We start from the raw sequence: 19051 nt of genomic DNA on the forward strand, positions 1-19051 counted from the left end.
GACATGGAGCAATGGAGCAGCTGGAGACTTTAGATCCAGAGAGGGAGAGCAACTGTGTGCTGAAGACCTGTGGGGTACGGGGGAAGGATTGCATGGAGGGGATTGTAACCATGGCAATGAGACGATATACGATAGAATGAATGTAAAACTAATGTTCTCCCATGTAAACTATCACATAATTTACAATAAAACATTTAAGGGAAAAAAAAAAAAAAGTATCCTGTAACAGTCAACTTGGATCAGTGGATATCAGAGACAACCACATGCAAATCCAGATAGCAGATTGAGGGCTTCTTCAGAGCCCCAGTCAGACTGCATCAGACAGGCCTTCCTGGAGACAAGCAAGTCTTCTTGCCAGACTTGGGACTTCTTGAACCTAGGGCTTCATCTTCTTCATCAGATGAGACTGATAATGACATCAGGGGCCAAGCCTCCTTTACCAGAGCAGGCTGACTTTGTTTCTTCCTGTTCTCTGCTAACCTCTGAATCCTGCAGGATCCAGCCTCTCCCTGTGTAGAACCTAGATCCCAGTTCCCACTCTCTGCCCACCCAGCAGTTCTACCCAGAGTGGTCCTGTGCACCCTCAAGGCATACAGTCCCTGCTCTGGTTCAAACTCTGGTCCCAGTTCATTCATGCCAATGATGGGATGACTTTCTCTCTGTCTGCTTCTAGACATTTTGAGGGAAATACACACAGAACAGAAATTCTGCTGTGCAGGCCTCCACAGTCTCAGGCCCACGGAGGAGGCAGAAAACAGGAGCTAGGACCAGGCAACCAAGAGTCAGGGGGAAATTATCTGCTTACATCAGCTACTATTACCCACTTGGGCCAGAAGGCACCAGCCCTGAGTTTATCTGAATTTCATGTAGGGCCATCTGAAATTTCTACTTGGGTTTCCCCAGCCAAGAGAGGCTTCTTCTTAGACCTATGGAAAGAGTGTGCAAGTCATCCATCCTCCCATCTATCCACCCATCCATTCATCCAGGTAGATATTTATTGAATGCCTCTTCCAAGCCATACCCTGTGCTGAACACTGAGGACAGATTGAGGAATGTGCCTGCTCTAAACTGAGACTGAGAATAATTTGACATTTACAAAGATAAGTAGAACCTAAGTTAAGTTCAATGACAAAGATATAGGCGAGACTGGCAGGAGAAAGGTAGGAGGCAGAGAAGTCCACAGAGAAGTCCACAGCAAATTGAGTCTTAAAGAATGGTCAAGAGTTGGCCAAGAGGACAGGGACAGAAAGTATCCCCAACAGAAGGAGTGGTGGGGTACAGCCATGAAGAAATGAGAAGAGGAGAGCCCTGGACTTCTGAGGACTTCACAGCAGTGAAGCTATAGAGTAAAATCTCCTGCCTTTGTAGAAACAAGGTCATAGAATTGAACGGCAGAAATGCCCCTGGAATTGGTGCAGAAAGATGAGAGAGAACAAAAAAAGGCGGAAAAAAATTCTAAATGAAGAATGAAGCCTCTGTAAGCACATCTCCAGGGAAAGCTTTAAAGCTGAGCTTTGAGGATCCTGTGCCCAGCCCTGTACGTAAGTGTGCTCTCATGCTCTTGAGGTTGTTTGATTGATGGTTCAAAGAAAGCAAAACCTTCTGAAGTCCCAACTCCATCCGTGAGTGAAAAATAAGCGGTGGCCTTAAGTATCCAGTACTGTCTACCTAGGCCTGGAAGTGTGTGCAGGGTAAGACCAGCATCCTGTAACCCAGAAAGGAGGGTGACAGCCTAGAACAGAAAGTGACAGATGGTGGTGATCTTGATGAAGCCTTTTTCCATTTCTACTGCAGGAAGGTCTGGGTGATCTCTACCCTGCAGGCTCTGGATCCACCCTCTGGTCCAAAGTGGGGAAAATGTTCCTCACTCTATAAATGATGCCACAGACCTCCTGCCATGACATTGGCATTGGCATCTGGGTCATAACTGGTCCTAGGGTGCTGAGCAAGGGTGACTCTTACATGGCCACAGGATGGATACTCTTGGAGTAATAAGGTTCCTTTCCTGCTCTTCTCCCTTTCTCTTCTTGAAGGATGTGGGAATGGTGGGAGAAGGTCTGTTAGCTTGGCTACAGGCCCCTTTTTCTGAAACAGGCCCCTTTTTCTGAACTGCCATCAGGCACAAGCCCATAGATGAATCTGCCTTCTAGGAAGAGGTACCTAACTACCCGTCCAGAGGTGTAGTACCCTACATATGGCCCAGTCACTCACCCACTGTGTTCCTTTCCTCACACTTGCTCCTCTCACCCTGATTTATTGAGTGATCTCAGGAGAAAGCACTCAACATGACCCAAGGTAGAGGGGTCATTTTCATTTTCCCCATGCTCCTGGGAAAATGGATTTGATCTTGCCCAGAAACCAAATTTTCCTACCAGAGAGAGGTTTTTCAGAGGCTATCGAATAAGGTATGGTGAAGGAGAAGGAATGGGAAGATATAAGGGATGGAGGGTGGAGGGAGGTACTCAAGACCAGTTCTTGATGGGAGTTGGTGTCTTCCTTGGAGACCAGTGCTCATCCTACCTGCAAGGGGATGAGGGGCTCCTTGTCGTCAATGTCGATGAGCACGTCTTCCCCAGGACTGAGTAAGCTCTCATCGTCTGTGGAAAGAGCAAAGCCAGGCTGGAGATGGGGATTCCTTCACAAGCCTCAGCCACAGACAGTGACCCCCACTGGCACCAGAGAACTGAGGGACGAGACAGTGTCTCTCCATACTTCCTCATCTCTTTTTCTCCCACTTTCTTCTTCCTTTTCCCATTATGTCTACTCCATCTTTCTTCCCATTCTGTCTCCCCAATTCTGTCTCTCGCCCCTCCTTATCTTTCTCTTCTCCTTCCTTACTCCTCCTGTCTGCCAGTATCTCTTTCTTCCTCAATTCTCATCCACCACCACTCCCACCTCGACTGGAGCACTCGCCTCTCAGTTCCCACAGGACTGGTCATCTGTTCCTGGTATCAATATTTCTACCCTGAGGAAGGTGAGATTTCAGCCTTCTGGTCTAGCTGGTCAGACAACATTCTCATTCAGATCTCAGAAAGAGAAAGACTTCGGGATATATGTCAACTGGGAAAACCTGCCTATTTCCGAAGTTTCCTCTACCCAGGCCCTCCCAACCAGCAGACCCTCTCCCTACCTGGGCCACCCTGTGGGGGTGGGCTCCCCATTGAGTAAGGGTCACACAGGAAGCTCTCCAGTGAGCGGATGGTGCACTGACCCACCACAGGCCGTCGGCCAAACTGGCGGTTATCGATGACCTTGACCACAATGGGAGGACAGTAGAGTTCCTCCCTGGGTAGCATCTGGGGAGAGGAAGAAGGGCAGTTCTGGGCACTGACTGGGATTCCTTCTCTAGGAAGTCTATATTTGGGGTGAAGGAGGCCTTTCTTCATAGGGCAGTGATAAGAAATCCTCTAAACCCCCAGATAACTCCCAACAGCTATAAAGCCAAAATGGCACTTAACCAAGCCCAAGAGCTGTCCAATGGTGCAGAGAAGCCACACACCCTCTCTGTCTGCCTCTTGACTGCCGTGTGTAGAGGTTCTCCCACAACTTATACCTTCCAAATAGATCCAACTCAGCCAGGAGTTAAAGCAAGTCGCCTTTCCCTGAACCCTCCCTGGCTGGAGAGGGAGAACAGGGGAGAAGTTGGCCCAGGAGTCAACATCTCTTACAGACAGTCCCCCCGCCCCAAGTGGATACTCAAGAATTGGCTTACAGACCAAGATTCCTTCTCCTACCACTCCCCCCCCCCACCCCACCCCAAAGCACTTTGAACACAACTTGAAATAATTTATACGCTCTCCTTCGGTGGCGGCTTTGGCTCAGCCAAGAGGAGGCTCCTGTTGACAGCCACTGGGCCTGGAATTTCTATAGCACTTTCATCTTGCAACCATTTTCCTTTCCTCAGACTTGCCTTACTCGGACCACTAGGCCCAGGCAGCTGAAGGACCTGGAGAGGTCTGGGAGGCTCAACCCAGGCAAGGCAGAAGGGCCAGGCTGGGGATGAACCTGGTCAGGGGAGGCTTGGGGGAATCACTGAAGGTCAGGGCCCTAGCAGGCCCCTGAGGGGAAGGGAAACCAGCCACAAAACAGCTCTCGAGACTTCTGTTGATCTGATATCTGTGTATAAGGGAACAAGCTGGTCCCACTCATACTGCTCAAAGGCTCCAATGTTCCCAGTGAGGACAGCGTGAACACTTCCTCCCCATTTTACAGAACAGGAATAATGAAGCCAGAGAAGTATCATGACCTACTCAGGGTCCTGCAGCGAGTCGACACAGCACTCAGGCTGCCATATGGAAATGTTAGCCACCAGCATTCTGCAAGGGGACAGCAAGGAGAGTATGGCTCACCACTTCCATGAAGAGGGTACAGATGTCAAAGTTGGGGTTCTTCCGAAGGTTTCTGATAACACAGGACTGCACTGTCTGGCCCCCACACTCCACCACGAGGCTGGGGGATGAGACACTGGCCAGCTGGTAACTCTTCATGTTTCGAAGTCCCCATGCCAGGATCTGGGGGCAGAATAAGGAGAGTGTTGGAAAGGTCCCAGGAATGGAGGCCACTTGGCTAGACCAGTACTGCCTAAGCTGGGCTCACCTCAATGGCAGTCCTCTGGAGAACTGGTTTGATGTTCTGGGGGACCACGTAAATGTTGGCTTCCCTCTGGGGTGGCGGGTAGGGCAAGTCAGTGTCTTCTGACTGCAGGGGACAGCAGGCAGATCCGAGATGAGGTGGGAGGAAGAGAAAGACAGAGACAGAAAGAACATCATGTGTGGGGAGACAAACACATAGGCAGAAATGAGAACGTTGCCACTTTTTGCCAGGAACCATCTTTCTCGTGGTCACAATTCAAACAACTTGGCCCAGAATTTAGACGACCCTGTCTCAAATGCAACCCAAGTCACATGATGCAGATTCTGATGCATTCATGAGCTGCTCAGGGTCTGCCCTTCCCCAGCACACACATATACACAGAGAACACACACATGCGCACACACATACACACGGGCACTTCCACAACATCCCTCTCTCTCCCTCTAACCTCCTTTGGGCATGTGGCACTCTCAGTCCCAAAGGGGCCATGTCCCCTCCCTCAAGACCAGTGCTTTCCCCTCAGATTCAGACTCTCCTGATTTGCCAATTGCCCTAGTATTTCATCGCCACCCATCCCACATCCAGCACACCCTCCAGCCTCAAACCCCATTTACCACACCTGTCCAAGGGAAGGATGTTGAACCTGCACTGAGGGCCAGAAAGACCAGAGCAATTTACAAACAGGAGGTTGTGGTTGTTGTTGTTAAGTGCCGTGGTGATGGTGGTGTGCTGTGGAGTCAGTTCTGACTCATAACGACCCTGCATAGGGTTTCTGAAGCTGTAAATCTTTACAGGAGCAGAAAGCCTCATCTTTTTCCCGCAGAACAGCTGGTAATTTCAAACTGCTGACCATGGGGTTACTAGACCAACTTGTAACCACTATGCTGAGTCAGTTCTAACTCATAGTGATCATGTATAGGGTTTCTGAAGCTGTAAAACTTTGTAGGAGCAGAAAGTCCTTGGAGCCGCTGATGGGCTTGAACCACTGACCTGTGATTTGCAGTCCAGTGCTTATCCTACATCGGCACCATGCTCCCCACAAATGGGAAGAAGGCATATAAAATGACTCCCATCCACAAAGCACCATGGGGGGGGGGGCGGGGAGCTGGTGGTCACTAGCACAGACCAGGGAGGAGCAAGTGAGTGTCCACTGAGTCCTACACCAAGGGTTGGCCAAAAAGACTTGGGCAAAAATCCCCAGTAATCATGAAGAACTGCAGGGTGGAGCTGGATGGGGTTAGGGAGAAGGTACTATGGTGAATTAGGGTTAGCCAACTACCAAGGCCCAGGAAGGATGCACAGTGATAAGGAGCATAGTCTCTGTGGTCTCTGGGAGTGAATCCTGTCTCTTTAATGAAGTTAAGTAATTCATGGCACTCTTTATGGCTCAATTTTCATCTACAAAGCGGTTGTTAAATGTTATCAACCTCTAACATTATTGCAAGGCTTGAAGAAACGAATACCTTTACCACATAGGAAAGAGTGCCTGGTTCATGCAGACTCTTAATAAGACAACCACTGCTAGCCCACGTGGTGCCTTTGTGACAATTAGAGAAAGATGTCCCTCTCTTAAGACTCTACGTCCATGTCCGAAAATCTTCATCGGGTGCCTAGTTTATTAGAGCAAGACACTTTACTGCCATCTACTGGGAAATGGCTAAAATAAATACAAATTGAAGCTGAGCCCACGGCTGTGGACTTGATTCCACCTCATAGGGACCCTCACGTGACAGAGTAGAACTGCCCCCACAGGGTTTCCAAGGCTGCCGATCTTTACAAAAGCAGACTGCCATCTCTTTCTTCTACAGAGTGGCTGGTGCGTTCAAACGGACTGCCTTTAAATGCATAGCCAAGAGCCTTAATCATTGCACCACCAGGACTCCTAATAAATACAAATAGAATTCCCAAGTGAGATATCATTCAACAGATACAAATAAATGATACCCATCCTAGGAATGGAGTCCTGGTGTGTGGCACTGCGGGTTAATGCACTAGACTACAAGGCTGGTTTAAACTGCAGCGTCAGCTATTTCAGCTCACCAGCCACTCCTTGGAAACTCTATACAGGGCCGCTATGAATCGAACCAATTCAACGGCCCTTAACAACAACAACAACAACCCTAGAAATTGCACTTCCTTAGACACTGAACCTTGTGCAGTACACACTCTGCACGTCAATACAAATGTTAGCTGCTGCTACTTGCCATCAAGTTGGTTCCAACTCATTGTGACCCTGTATAGTTTCTGAGGCTGTAACTCTTTGCAGGAGCAGAAAGCCTCATCTTTCTCCTGTGGAGCCACTGGTGCATTCGAGCTGCTGACCTTGTAGTTATCAGCCTGATGTGTAACCCATTATGCTACCAGGGTTCCTATGTTGAAAAGAGTTGTGCTAGACACTTTACAGAGCTTGCCTCAAGCAGATACAATACATGATGGAATCTTCATTTTCCAAGTAACTTGCTTTGGGCTCCTCTCAGAGGGTGCTGCATCCATCCACAGATGCCCTGAAATGGATTGTGGAAACAGAAAAATACTACACCTTCTCACAAACACAAGCCACTTCACAGCCAACCATAGTCCCTGGCAGGTAATGGTCAGAAGCCCAGCTCTAGAATCAAACAGACCTCCATTTCAGTTTCAGTCCTGCCACTTCCTAACGGTTTGACCTTAGACAAATTATCAAACCACTCCGACTCAGTATCCCCATATGAAGATCTGGGAGAGCAATGCCTATGCCCTGAGAATTCAAAGAAAAGGAAATGCAAAGAGGACTGGCACAGAGGAAGTACTTAATAAAAGGTGACAGGAACCATGGTGGTACTGTGGGTTAAGCATTGGCTGCTAACTGCAGTCAGTGGTTCAAACTCACCAGTCTATTTCCATACAGATTTGCAGTCTTGGGAACCCCATGGAGCAGCTCTATTCTGTCCTATATGATTCTGTGAGTCACAATTGACTCTGTGGCAAAAGGTTTGGGTTTTTGTTTGTAATGACTAATCATCATCTGAACTGTTAATACCATTTGCTTTTACTGTTACTGTTGATCTTCCCAAGAACACTTGTGTGAAGAGCTGGCCCATCAAGGGCATGTTTCAGAACAGATTTCACTGGCTTTATAATTACTACTAACTCACCAGGGCAGAATGAGTGAATGTGTGGAACATCAGATGCACAATGCAGGTAGGTGCACGAAGCAGGAAGCACCAACATGTTTAGGCTGTCTGAGAGACTGGAGGAGAGGGGGGGCAGAGCTGCCTGGGCACATGTCTCCTGGGGCGCATGCGTATCACAGCCTATGTGACTATGCCTCTTGGATTATCAGTATGGGAGGCAGGGCCCGCATGATAGGGAGACCCCTGGCTTGATGCCCACACTTGGCACTCCAAGCACCAGCTGCAGCGGCTGTACAGACAGTGATGGACTCTTTAAATGAAGGACCGTGCCTGGCGCTTGCTCGTGGCCCACTCATGCCTGCCTGGGGCTGATGCCCAACTCAGTGTGGGCCTAGAGCCAAAAGCCCCAGAGGCAAAAGGAAAAAAGGACCAGGAAAGGAACTCAAGCTCCCCAGGGTGGGGAGGCAGAAAGACCAAACCTTCCCCACATGGCTGCAACATTCCCCTGAAATCGCCAAGGAAAACTCATTAATGTGTTTCCCTCTGGAACTTTCCTCTCAAGGCCCCCAAACTCTGAGCAGCATCCCATTGATTCCTCTTATCCCATATACCCACATTCCATCTTTCCTTCTGGGCTCCCTTGAGCTCTGTGCGTAGACATTTGGGTCACCCATTTTTCAAGAACTTGTTCATGGAGAAGGAAAGAGAAACAACAACCTGGAGAAGGTTGAGCTCTAGGACCGGGTGGAGATGGCCCTGGAGGAAGAGGGCAGGTGCACACAGCTGTGGAGCATCAGGGGGCCAGCGGAGGCAGGAGAGAGAGACAAGCAGAGACAAGTTAGAGTGTGTCATGGGGCAGCTCCCTCAGCACAAGGCCACCATCCCTGTCCACCTTGTGGTCCCCCCAGGGTCCCTGTCTCCATGGACCCCCTCCAGCCAGCCTATATGCCACTGCCCCTCTGGAAGCCTGTTAATATTAAACTTAGACACCTAATCTCTCTGTGGTCCTCTGAACCTCTAACCTGTTGTTGTTATGTGCTGTGGAATTGGTTCTGACTCATAGCGACCCTGCACAGGGTTTCCGAGGCTGCTAATCTTTACGGGAGCAGAATGCCTCATCTTTCTCCCACGGAGCAACTGGTAGTTTCGAACTGCTGACCTTGCGGTTCACAGCCCGATACGTAACCACTACACTACCAGAGCTCCTTGAACCTCTACCTACTCCTCCTCAATCTCTTGTGCTACCTACTGGAGCTTGCCCTTCTTTAAAAGAACCCCATGTCTCTCAGATACACCCATGCCATCCTCTCTGTGCCTCGTCAACTCAGCCTCCCTAACTCTCTTCCCTCCTTCACAGTGAAGTTTCAAGAACTGTCTACATCCACAAGTTCTCCTCCCTTGTTTTCACTCCCACCTCAACCCAACACTGCGCTCTGCTTCTGCCATCTCCCCACACACCCACTCCCCTGAAACTTTTCTCTCCAAAGTCAACAACGACCTGTTTATAGCTGAACCCAGAAGACACATTTGACTCGTACCTGTCTCACCCCTTCAGCAAACCTATGATTCCACACAGCTAGTCCCTTTCTGGCTGCTCCTACATTCTGCTTACTGAGTCTTCTCAGCAGCACCCCTCCTCCTTTCACCCTGAAACACCAGGGTTCCTATCCCTCTCATAGACCTTCTCTTCTCCATCATTTCTCCTAAGCTCCTGGTCCAAAGTCCCAACCTCTTACTGTTCAATAGATCTGTGTGCCTTGCAGGCTCTCAAACTGAACTTGTCAAAAATTAGATTTGTTATCTTCCCTTTAAAACCTGCTCTCTTCAAATGTTCTTCTCTAAGAAATTGGCCCCACCATCCACCTAGGCAGGAATCAAGACAAAAATCCCTCTGCCATATCAGGCCCCTCCTCGTTACCATGGCTATCGGATCACAAAGCCTTGACAATTCTGCCTTCTGTTATCTCTCATATCTGCTCTCCTTGGTTCAATTCACCATGCTCTCTCTCCTGGATTCACCAAGAACCTCCTAAGTGCACCTGACTTTGTACATCTCCCAGCAACCAACATGTGCTAGACTATGCAGCCAAAGTGGTCTTTCTAATAACATCACTCACTGTTTAAAAGCCTTCAAAGGTCTCCAATCCCTCAGAGTAAAATCAAAGTCTTTGACTTGGGCCCCAATAGTGCTCATCTAGCTCCTGCTGACTTCTCTGGTCTCATCTCTTACCAGATCACTTTCCCTCCGGCTCCCAAAGAGTGATGAGGTACTACCCCCATCCCTGGAACATCTAAACACCACCGTGGCAAGAGGCACCACACTCTCTTTAGCCTTCAAGGTTTAGAACTCATTGGGTCTTCTTCCTGGAACGCTCTTCTATCCTACTTCATTTAGATACCTCCAACTGAGACTTCAGATCTTCCTTAAGATCTCCCCTGGTGCCCTGAGATTCCATTAAGCACACTCAGGGCTCCCAGACCTGTTTGGGCATCCTCCTATGATAACACACATTGCTCTACGTATTTATCTGTCTGTGACCCAGGTTAAACCAGCAGTTCTGCAAGACGTAAACCACAGCTGAATACCCCATGCAATAAATAAATGATTGTGAATGGATAACTGAAAGGAGGGAGAACAGGGTGGCAGAAAGATGGGTGAGTGGGTAGGTGAGGAGATGGATAGATAAATAAATCCTCCCAACACTCTGGTCTGCTCCAGCTCCATCTTTGGGTCCTCACCAGCCCCTCCCAGCCCCCAGCTCCCTCTATTTGAATGTACTTCCCTCATCACTTTCCTGAACCTGACACATCTTTCAGGGTCTAGTTCAAGCTCTCTGTCACCCAGGAAACATTGCCAACCACTCCAGAATCTTCTTCTAACTCTACTCTCTGATTCTTAAAACCTCAACTGTCTAAGGGACCCTATGCAGCCCCCAAGTTCCCAAGGTCATGTGGCATATGCAGACTGCCAGTTCCTGCAGCAGAGACTCTCAGCCTTCTCTGGTCCAGCCTCCCCCAGCATCCTCCCAGGCCAGTGACTCTCAGTGGAGGTGGGTTGCTATGACTCTATCAGAACTGGAGAAGCAGACAGGACTGCCAGACAGGCAGGTATCTGTTGACAGGTGTGTAGTGGCTGTAGTGGGGTTGGGAATATCAGAGTAAATTTCAGACTACAAGCCTCCATTACATTCTGATTTGCTGCCTTCTGTGTGTCAGGAGTCTCTGAGGGCCATTGCCAAGCAGTCAGTTCAGACTCATGGTGACCTCTAGTGTTACAGAGTAGAACTGAGCTCCAGAGGGTTTCCTTGGCTGCCATCTTTACACAAGCAAACCACCAGTGGTACTGGTAGGTGGGTTTGAACCACTCACCAATTGGTTAGTAGCCAAGTACAAACCATATTTGCTACACACAGGGACCTCAAGGGCAGCCACCTATTATAAGCCTAATTAGATGAAGTCCCCTTTGGCCAGACTCTTCCTTTCACTCCTTTCCCACCCACCCTGAATGCAGGGCAAGCCTAGGATTTCCACACTTAGATGGAGCTCTGGTAGCGTTGTTGTTGTTGTTGTGAAGTGCCGTCGAGTCGGTTCCGACCCATGGCGACCCTGTGCAGGGTTTCCAAGGGTGTAAATCTTTACGGGAGTAGAAAGCCTCATCTTTCTCCTGCGGAGCGGCTGGTAGTTTTGAACCGCTGACCTTAAGGTTCGCAGCCCGATTCGTAACCATTGGTCCATTCAGTACAGGGAGACAAAAAGGACTGCCTCCCCAGCCCTGAGGCCACCACATTTAGCAGACATTCATTTCCAGGGGAGGGCAGAAGTGTTGGCAAGTCCCTCCAGTGGCCTAGGTCAGGCCTGTCTGTCCATAACCCATAGAGCCCCACCTCACCCAGCAGGGGACAGTTAAGGGACATTCACATCTGGCTCCTCAGGGAGCTCCAGGCGGGGCAGCCAGGCGGGTTGGGAGGGCTTCATTGTCTGCCTGCCCCACCCAGCTCGTTAGGAAGAACATGTTGCTCTAATTACACTTCCCAGGAAAAATAGTGTTTTAAATTAAGGCCTTGAGGGAGGGATGGGGGATGGGAGAATCACTGGATTTATTTTTCTGATTGCAAAACATCAAACTTTTCCTTCTGGTGTATTTCGGGGTGCAAGAGTACATCTAAGACTTAAAGCTGTGCCCCGCTTCCTGGATTTGGAAGAGTGAGTTAAAGGATATTTGGTGGACCTGAGCTCACAGTGAAACTAGCCTGGTGCACACAGCCAGCCCTTCTACCAGATCAGAGAAGCAGCAGATCCAAAGGGTAATACTCATAATCATGCCCACCCATAAGATGGTCAGGAGGGCAAGCCCCTACTCCCCACTGTAGGGTCCCAGGTGGGGTCTTCCTCCTCACATGCTCCACTACCCTAGGGCACCCTGATGATGAAGGAGCCCATCATCATGCGTGTGAGCACTCGTGTGGGTGTGTTCTCCCGACTGGACACACTCGCACACACTCACACGTGCACGCACCCTCTCCAGTTCTCAGGAAATCTAAAATTGCTGTTTCTTTGAACTCATTCCCCTTGGCAGCGTGGACCGCCTTTGTTTTCCAGACAAAAAGGAAAAGAAATGAGACAGAGGGCTAAGAAGAGGCCGGGAGAAGGAGGGAGAGTGGGAGTGGGGGCCAAGGAGGGAACAGAGGAAGAGTGAACTGGAAGGGAGAGCGGGAGAAGGGGAAGGCGCTTGGGAAGGCCAGGAATGGAGACAGCACGCATACCACACGGAGGAAAGGACCAGGCTGGGGAGCAGGAAGGCAGGCCCACACTCCTGGCCCACTCTCTCCACCAGGGCCCATAGCTCTCCCCACAGCACCAGAGCCTCAGACACAACAACACGGCCTCTTCCCCACCAAAGTTCCCAGGGAGGCAGTTCTGTGGGAGTCCACTGAGACTCATAGCAACCCTGTATAGGGTTTCCAAGGAATGGCTGGTGAATTTGAACTGCCGACCTTGCAGCTCAAACTGACCTTACAGTCCAGTGCTTGTCCTACATTGCCACACCAGGTAGTTCTAGATGGGCATCAACTTTCTAGGCAGTGAGGTGACCTGAGCCCCAGGAGACGGGATGCCTGGGACCCCTCCGCAGCAGCTTGGCCATGATGGAGACCTCTCCCTTTGACAATTTTTGCTATAAAAGTCAGCTTCCAGTCATCTCTCCCAGGAAGCCATCCCTTACCATCCTCCACCTGCTCCAAGAGCCCTCAGCACCACAGACAGCATTTCATCTCTATTGTACTGTTATTCTTCAGAAGGTTTCCAATCAACTTTGCACAGGTGCATGGCTGCTGCTCAACCCAAAAGGAACTCCACTAGAGAGGGGGTCCTGAAACCATCCGTCAGGGCCACTTACCCCCATCTGTCCTCTACCCCCCAAACCCTCTGATTACTACAACTACTTCAAAAGCCTCCACCCTGGCTTCCCCCACTGCCCCTTGCTCCCCAACCCATCCAGACACACAGTTCCCTAACCCTGTCTTCCAGGCCCCTCTATGCCCAGTCTTGCACGGGCTCCTCATGGTGGCCTGTGGCCCAAAATCTAAGCTCGCAGAGGGATGGAGGCTGGGAGTTGGGGGTGGGGTGCTGGTGAAGGAATACAAGGCAGGGGCTTGGTCACAGGGAAGACAGATATTAAGACAAAAATATTTGCACAGCTAGAGGAGGCCAGTTTGCTGCCAAACCTCCAATAGGACCCCCAGGGGATTCTTTTTCATTTTCTTTTTTGTTTTAATTGAGGTAAAATTCACATAACATAAAATTAACCATTTTAAAGTGAACAATTCAACGGTATTCAGTAAAACCACTACCTCTGTCTAGTTCCAAAACATTTTCATCACCCCAAAGGGAAACCCGGTACCCATTACTAGTCATTCCCCATTCTGCCCTCTCTTCAACCCCTGGCAACCATCAATCTACTTCTGTTTCAATGGATCTACCTATTCTGGATGTTTCATCCTAATGGAATCATACCCCTCAGGGTTTCTTAAAACTAAATGGACCCCAGGATCTTGGCATGAGGCTTGGTCTTGAAGTGAGAGAGAACCAGCTGAGCTCTGGGGTCTAGGTTGGGCTGAGTGGCAGGGATGTAGGGTCCACAAGGTCATCTCTGCCATTTTCCCTGGACCAATCCGTAACCTACTCCCTGCCTTCCTTCATCCTACAGGGCTTCAGCACCTCTGAACCTGCCAGCAGACACCCAGGCTTTGCTCTCCCTGGACCTTGCCTCAGCCTGTGGCCTGGCTGACCTACAGCAGGACACTTGGCTTCTTCAGGTCCTGACCCCAAAGCTTCAACTTCAATTTGCTTCCTGACAATAAGACCACAAAAGATCCATGCTCTCAGAATCCAAGTCTTCATTGCTATATATTACAAAACCAGTTGCTAAGTATTGTAACTTTTTTTAAAAATAACTTGTCCCTGGACTGGGTTTTCTTTAGAGCAGGCTGTGGGTTTTGGCCCCATAGTGCTCTCAATCAAGAGCAAGGGCTCCGTACTGTTTCCCTGGACGGGGCTCTGCTCCCCTTTCCAAATCGGCAGTCTTTCGCAACTGCAGCCAGAATCGGGAGGCTGCCTGTCAGGAGCAATTATGGCCAGCTCACTTGGCGGACCCCACCTTGATCTGGGAACAAAAAGGAAGTGAGGTAAGGGGCGCTGAGCCTACAGATCCCACATCCTGACCCTGCACTCTCAAGTCCAAATTGCACCGAAAAGGTCAAACCATGTCCACTCCCAGCTTGGGGATTCCCTGACGGCAGGAAGTTTCTGCTCTTTTCCCAACTCCGCATCTGACTAGGGCTCTCTGTCTCTCTGCCCAGCCTGTGCCCAGGCAATGAGGATCTGCTCACAGATAAACAGCAGGCATGAGGGAATGCCTCCTCATCCTCCACCACAAAGGGTGGGGACTTGCTTTGTCTAGATGCAAACCCCAAACTTCTTCCTAGTCCCCAAAATTCCAGCCTAGAGTCTGGCTGCCTGGACCTAAAGTATGTTCCCCTATCTCTTCCTAGGCATGTGACAAGGTCTGGCTGATGTCCTTGACCAGAAAGACTTCCTTGCTACCTGGTCTATGAGCAGATAAGGCTGCATTGCTATGAATGCTGTCTGAGTAAGTCTGGGCTCCCAACAGAACAAGGCTTCTAAGACCAGAATCATCGACGAGACACCTCAGGCAGCCCTGGACTCATGTAGAATGTCAGAATGAACTTAAGAGGACTCTCCCACTGAAGCACCACCGGAACGTGGAAGGCTGGATCTCACCTTCTCTCTGCCTCTCCCTCTACCCGACTCCCTGCCATGAGCCATACCTCTAAGGGCCCAGCTTACCTCTTCCAGAATCCTTGATGTATCGTGAGCCTGGACCATGAACATGGCCACATTCAGCATCCAAGAGACAGGGGAAGGAGAAAAGAGAGGAAGGTAAAAGTTTACATTAGTGACAAGAAGCACTTCCACTAGGCCAGATGTGTCCACCAGACATCACTTCTGAGAGAACCCAACAGAAACCAGCTCCCATCAAGAGTGAGGTGGCCTGCTTCCCACATGCCCCTCCACATGGCCCACAAGAAGAAGGGGTGATGGACACCAATGAGGAGGGATTGGTGGGAAAGCTAAAGCACGAGCCTACAGTCTGGGCCTCTAGGAGTTACAGGAGAAGGAAGGGGACAGACCCTCAGCAGCAGATCCAGGAAGATAGGTCTGAGGCCCTGGAGCTATTGCACTGCCTCTGGACTTGGGGAACTAAGGGGAAGCCAGCTAGCATCATCAGGGACTGGCAGAACTGAGAGAGGGCAGGGATGGAGATGGGAGCAGAGTCGGGGTGGGAAGAGCTGATATAGTAAGAAATGTCTCCTAGGGGGTAGGGCACCCAAAAAGCTCCCAAATGATACAGCAGAGCTTGGTCTAGAATGGTGCTTCCTGAATTAAACAGCCTGGGGGCGGGGGTCAGTGAAATGGCTACATTTTATACCACAACCCCCAGGAGAAGGAAGAAGAACAGCTGAGGAGGGAATGGATTCCTAGTAGTAGCAGAGGGAAAAACCGGGGTCACAATAGCAACCGTTACTTGGGAAACTGGATCTAAATCAGTCTGAAACTCAAGCGCACATCAGGGTCACCTGGAGGGCTAGTTAAGAGACAGGCTGCTGGACGGCACCCTCAGAGTTTGCCTCAGTGAGTTTGAAGTAAGACCCAAGAACGTATGTTTCTAACAATATCCCAGGTGATGTGGCGCTACTGGTGGGAACCATATTTTGAGGGCACTAGACACATCTGTTGTTCTCAGTACTGGCCTCCTGGCAAGATTGTGGAGGTGTGAACCTGCCTACCCCTCCCACCTGAAAGACTGCTACTGACCCGGAAAGAAAAAAGAGTAAGACTGACCTCAAATCCAGGAATGTGGTGGATGGCAGGCTAGCGGGGAAGAAAAGATGGCTTTAGTCACATGTGTCACCTGAGCCCATCACCCTCCTTTCTGCCTGGCAGAATAACACATCTTCAAGGACACGGATGGGATATGTCCACGATCACGTGGTCCAGGAGTTTGTAGACTCCATTCCTTGAAGGCCTGGAACTTCCTCAAAGGCACTTGGGTGCTCAGAAGTTGAAGTGGGGATACACAAGGGGAAGCCAGTGCCCCTCAAACACTTCACCTCGAGCAGCTTTGTTTGTATCTGAATTACACATTGAGGTTCGTGTTATACAAACAAGAACCTGAAAACAGAGCACTAACCAAACCCCATTTTGCAGGAAGGGTATGCTGGCCCAGGGTCCAGCAGTCCTACCATTGCCTTCCACTGCAGTTCAAACTGCCACCCCCTCTCCCTGCCAAACCACAGGGTCCATGGCAGTGTATGACCCAAAATGCCAAATCAAACCCACTGCCTTTGAGTCAATTCTGACTCATAGTGGCCCTATGTAGGGTTTCTGAAGCTGTAAATCTTTATGCGGGCAGACTGATTCATCTTTCTCCTGGGCAGCAACTTGTGGGTTTGAACTGCCAACCTAGCTGCCCAGTACTTATCCCACAGTACCACCATGGCTCCTTAGCATATGACCCAATGAATAATAAATCCGTTGGTCAAAGGACTCAGACATTCTAACACAGTCCAGATTTCCACCAGTGTGCCCTAATTTAAAGGTCAGAAAAGATGGGTAGACCGAGTCTGAGCAGGAGACCTGACTCAAAGAGGGTCAGGCAGCTGCTCCCAGCCCTCCGCACCTGGCCACTCGCTTCCTGCCTAGGCCTTCCCACCAGGAGGACCACCCTCACCTTCTCTCTCTGGATGAGCTCAAAGGAGGCCAGCAACTCTCCCGCCACCTGGCTGCCCCTGGTCAGCGAGAACCAGGCCAGCCGGGGCATCCGTTCCAGACTTGGTTGACAAATGCAGCGTCCCAAAAATTCATCTGCACCCTATATCAGTGGGGAGAAAAAACAATCAGGGCCGTGGGTAGTCTCAGAGAGGCCATCAGGCCTACATAAGGCCACCTGAACTGGAAAAACACCTGGACATCCCGGCAGCTCCCTCTTGTAAAATGGTAAGCCCTGTCCTGTCTACGTCCCAACCCAAACTGTACCTGCTCCTTCTCCCTGACCCTACATCTTCACTACTCCATCTCTTTGCCCATCTCCTCCTGTCCCCAAAGGAATCCGCACTCTTCTCTAAACACACCCAAAGAGACCCTTCCTCAAGGTGTTCATTCCTACCCACACCAGCTTTTCCTTTCAAGTCCCTGGGTAACCTTCTCAGACTAGACCTCTTCCTGCTTTCCAGCACCTCCTTGTCTACCAGAGTGTCTGGACAACAAAGAAGCACTCACGGAGCTCAGGACAATGGGGCTTTGCCAACAGCATCACCTTGCCCTACCCATCCCCTGGTTACCACTCTTCCCAGGGCAGCTGATATCCAGCCATAGAAACTCTTTCTGGAAAAGATCATCCAACCCCTGCCTCCGCACAGCCACCCCCAGCCCAGGCCAGGTCCTCTCTGCCACCCAGCTGCTGGGCTGCCTCAGTCTCTCCCTTCCAGCAACATCCCACCTCTTATTTTCAAAATGTGGCTTTGTCCCCATCACTCCCATGCTTTCCCAGCCCCTTACTCTTTTCTCCTCCTTCCCAGGCTGCCCTCCCCTCTCCTCACTGCCTCCCCTCACCCACCCTCATGCTGTAATGGAATGCACCTTGGCCTCAACCTATACCCCAAACCACAGTTCCTCCCAGGCCTAGTCTTCCCCTCAGCCCTTCCTGACATTCCAGCCCACAGTGATCTTTCCCTTCTGGGAACCTTCTAGAAGAGGGATGAGGAACCTTTTTTCTGCCAAAGGCCATTTAGATATTTATAACATCATTCGCTGGCCATACAAAATTATCAGCTTAAAAATTAGCCTGAAAGAATGTGCCCTTTGGTTGTTTAAATTTATTATATATTCCTAAGTGTTTTTGTTTACATTCCCCTGACCCCCCCCCCCAAAAAAAAAACCCAGAGGGAATGGAAGCAAACACTGTTGAATGATGATACACGGAGGAGACTGTAATCATTGCAATGAAACGATGGTGTAAAGCCGATGTTCTCACATGTAAACTATCACTCAGTTCACAAAAAAAATTTTTTTTAAAAATCAGCCTGCTCTATTTGGTCAAACATTTAATTAACTCATCCCTAATGTGATAGCTGGAACTGCAGTTGACTTGGTAGAACCAGCCCAAATAATTTCAAGGGCTGTATGGGGCCTGAGGCCTGGAAGTTTCCTACCCCTGGACTAGAGCCGTGCTGTCCAATACCGGAGCCGCAAGCTTAAATTTAACCTTTCAGAGCTGTGATGTCCAATAATGGAACCACCTGCCCACCTATGGCTATAATTACATTTAAATTCATTAAAATTTCTTTTAAAATTGTGTTTCTTGGTTTCATGGTACGCAATAACCACAGATGGCTAGAAGCACAAGTACAAAACATTCTCATAGCTATAGGAAGGTCAGCAGCCTCTGGCCCTTGGGAACTCTGTCTCACATAGAAAATTCTTGGCTTGTTGGGTGACTTTCAGCTCCCACCTAGCCTGGGACCCTCACCTCAGGCAAGGGGCCTGCAGTCTAGTAAGGCAAGCACTGGATAAATGTCTGTAGATTCAACACAGTCTCTGATTGGGAGAAGGGCTGTCCCAGAATCACATGAGCAAGCACGAGGCAGAGAAAATCCAGCCAAGGCTCCTCTCCAGATGGGTTCCCTCTCTATGTGGCGCTTGATTAACAATGTCTGCCAGGACCACAGCACATCCGCTAGCACTCCATTTTTAATTACTCTAAAGGT

At 49.8% G+C, this 19051-nt stretch overlaps 1 protein-coding gene across 14 annotated transcripts in view; it reads right to left on the bottom strand.

Annotated features, from left to right (window-relative positions):
* DYSF (dysferlin) overlaps positions 1 to 19051 on the bottom strand; it is a 328923-nt gene that overhangs the window by 107035 nt on the left and 202837 nt on the right. For all 14 annotated transcript variants that reach the window (XM_006862906.1, XM_006862903.1, XM_006862904.1 and 11 more), the window contains 7 exons: positions 17017 to 17157; positions 16128 to 16157; positions 15072 to 15101; positions 4597 to 4698; positions 4350 to 4511; positions 3131 to 3296; positions 2521 to 2597 (listed from right to left, as the gene is read on the bottom strand). In XM_006862906.1, the coding sequence (XP_006862968.1) occupies positions 2521 to 2597; positions 3131 to 3296; positions 4350 to 4511; positions 4597 to 4698; positions 15072 to 15101; positions 16128 to 16157; positions 17017 to 17157 (708 nt within the window). The remainder of the gene's footprint in view (positions 1 to 2520; positions 2598 to 3130; positions 3297 to 4349; positions 4512 to 4596; positions 4699 to 15071; positions 15102 to 16127; positions 16158 to 17016; positions 17158 to 19051) is intronic.

Source organism: Chrysochloris asiatica, unplaced genomic scaffold, assembly GCF_000296735.1.
Source record: "Chrysochloris asiatica unplaced genomic scaffold, ChrAsi1.0 scaffold00052, whole genome shotgun sequence".
Lineage (NCBI taxonomy): Eukaryota > Metazoa > Chordata > Mammalia > Afrosoricida > Chrysochloridae > Chrysochloris > Chrysochloris asiatica.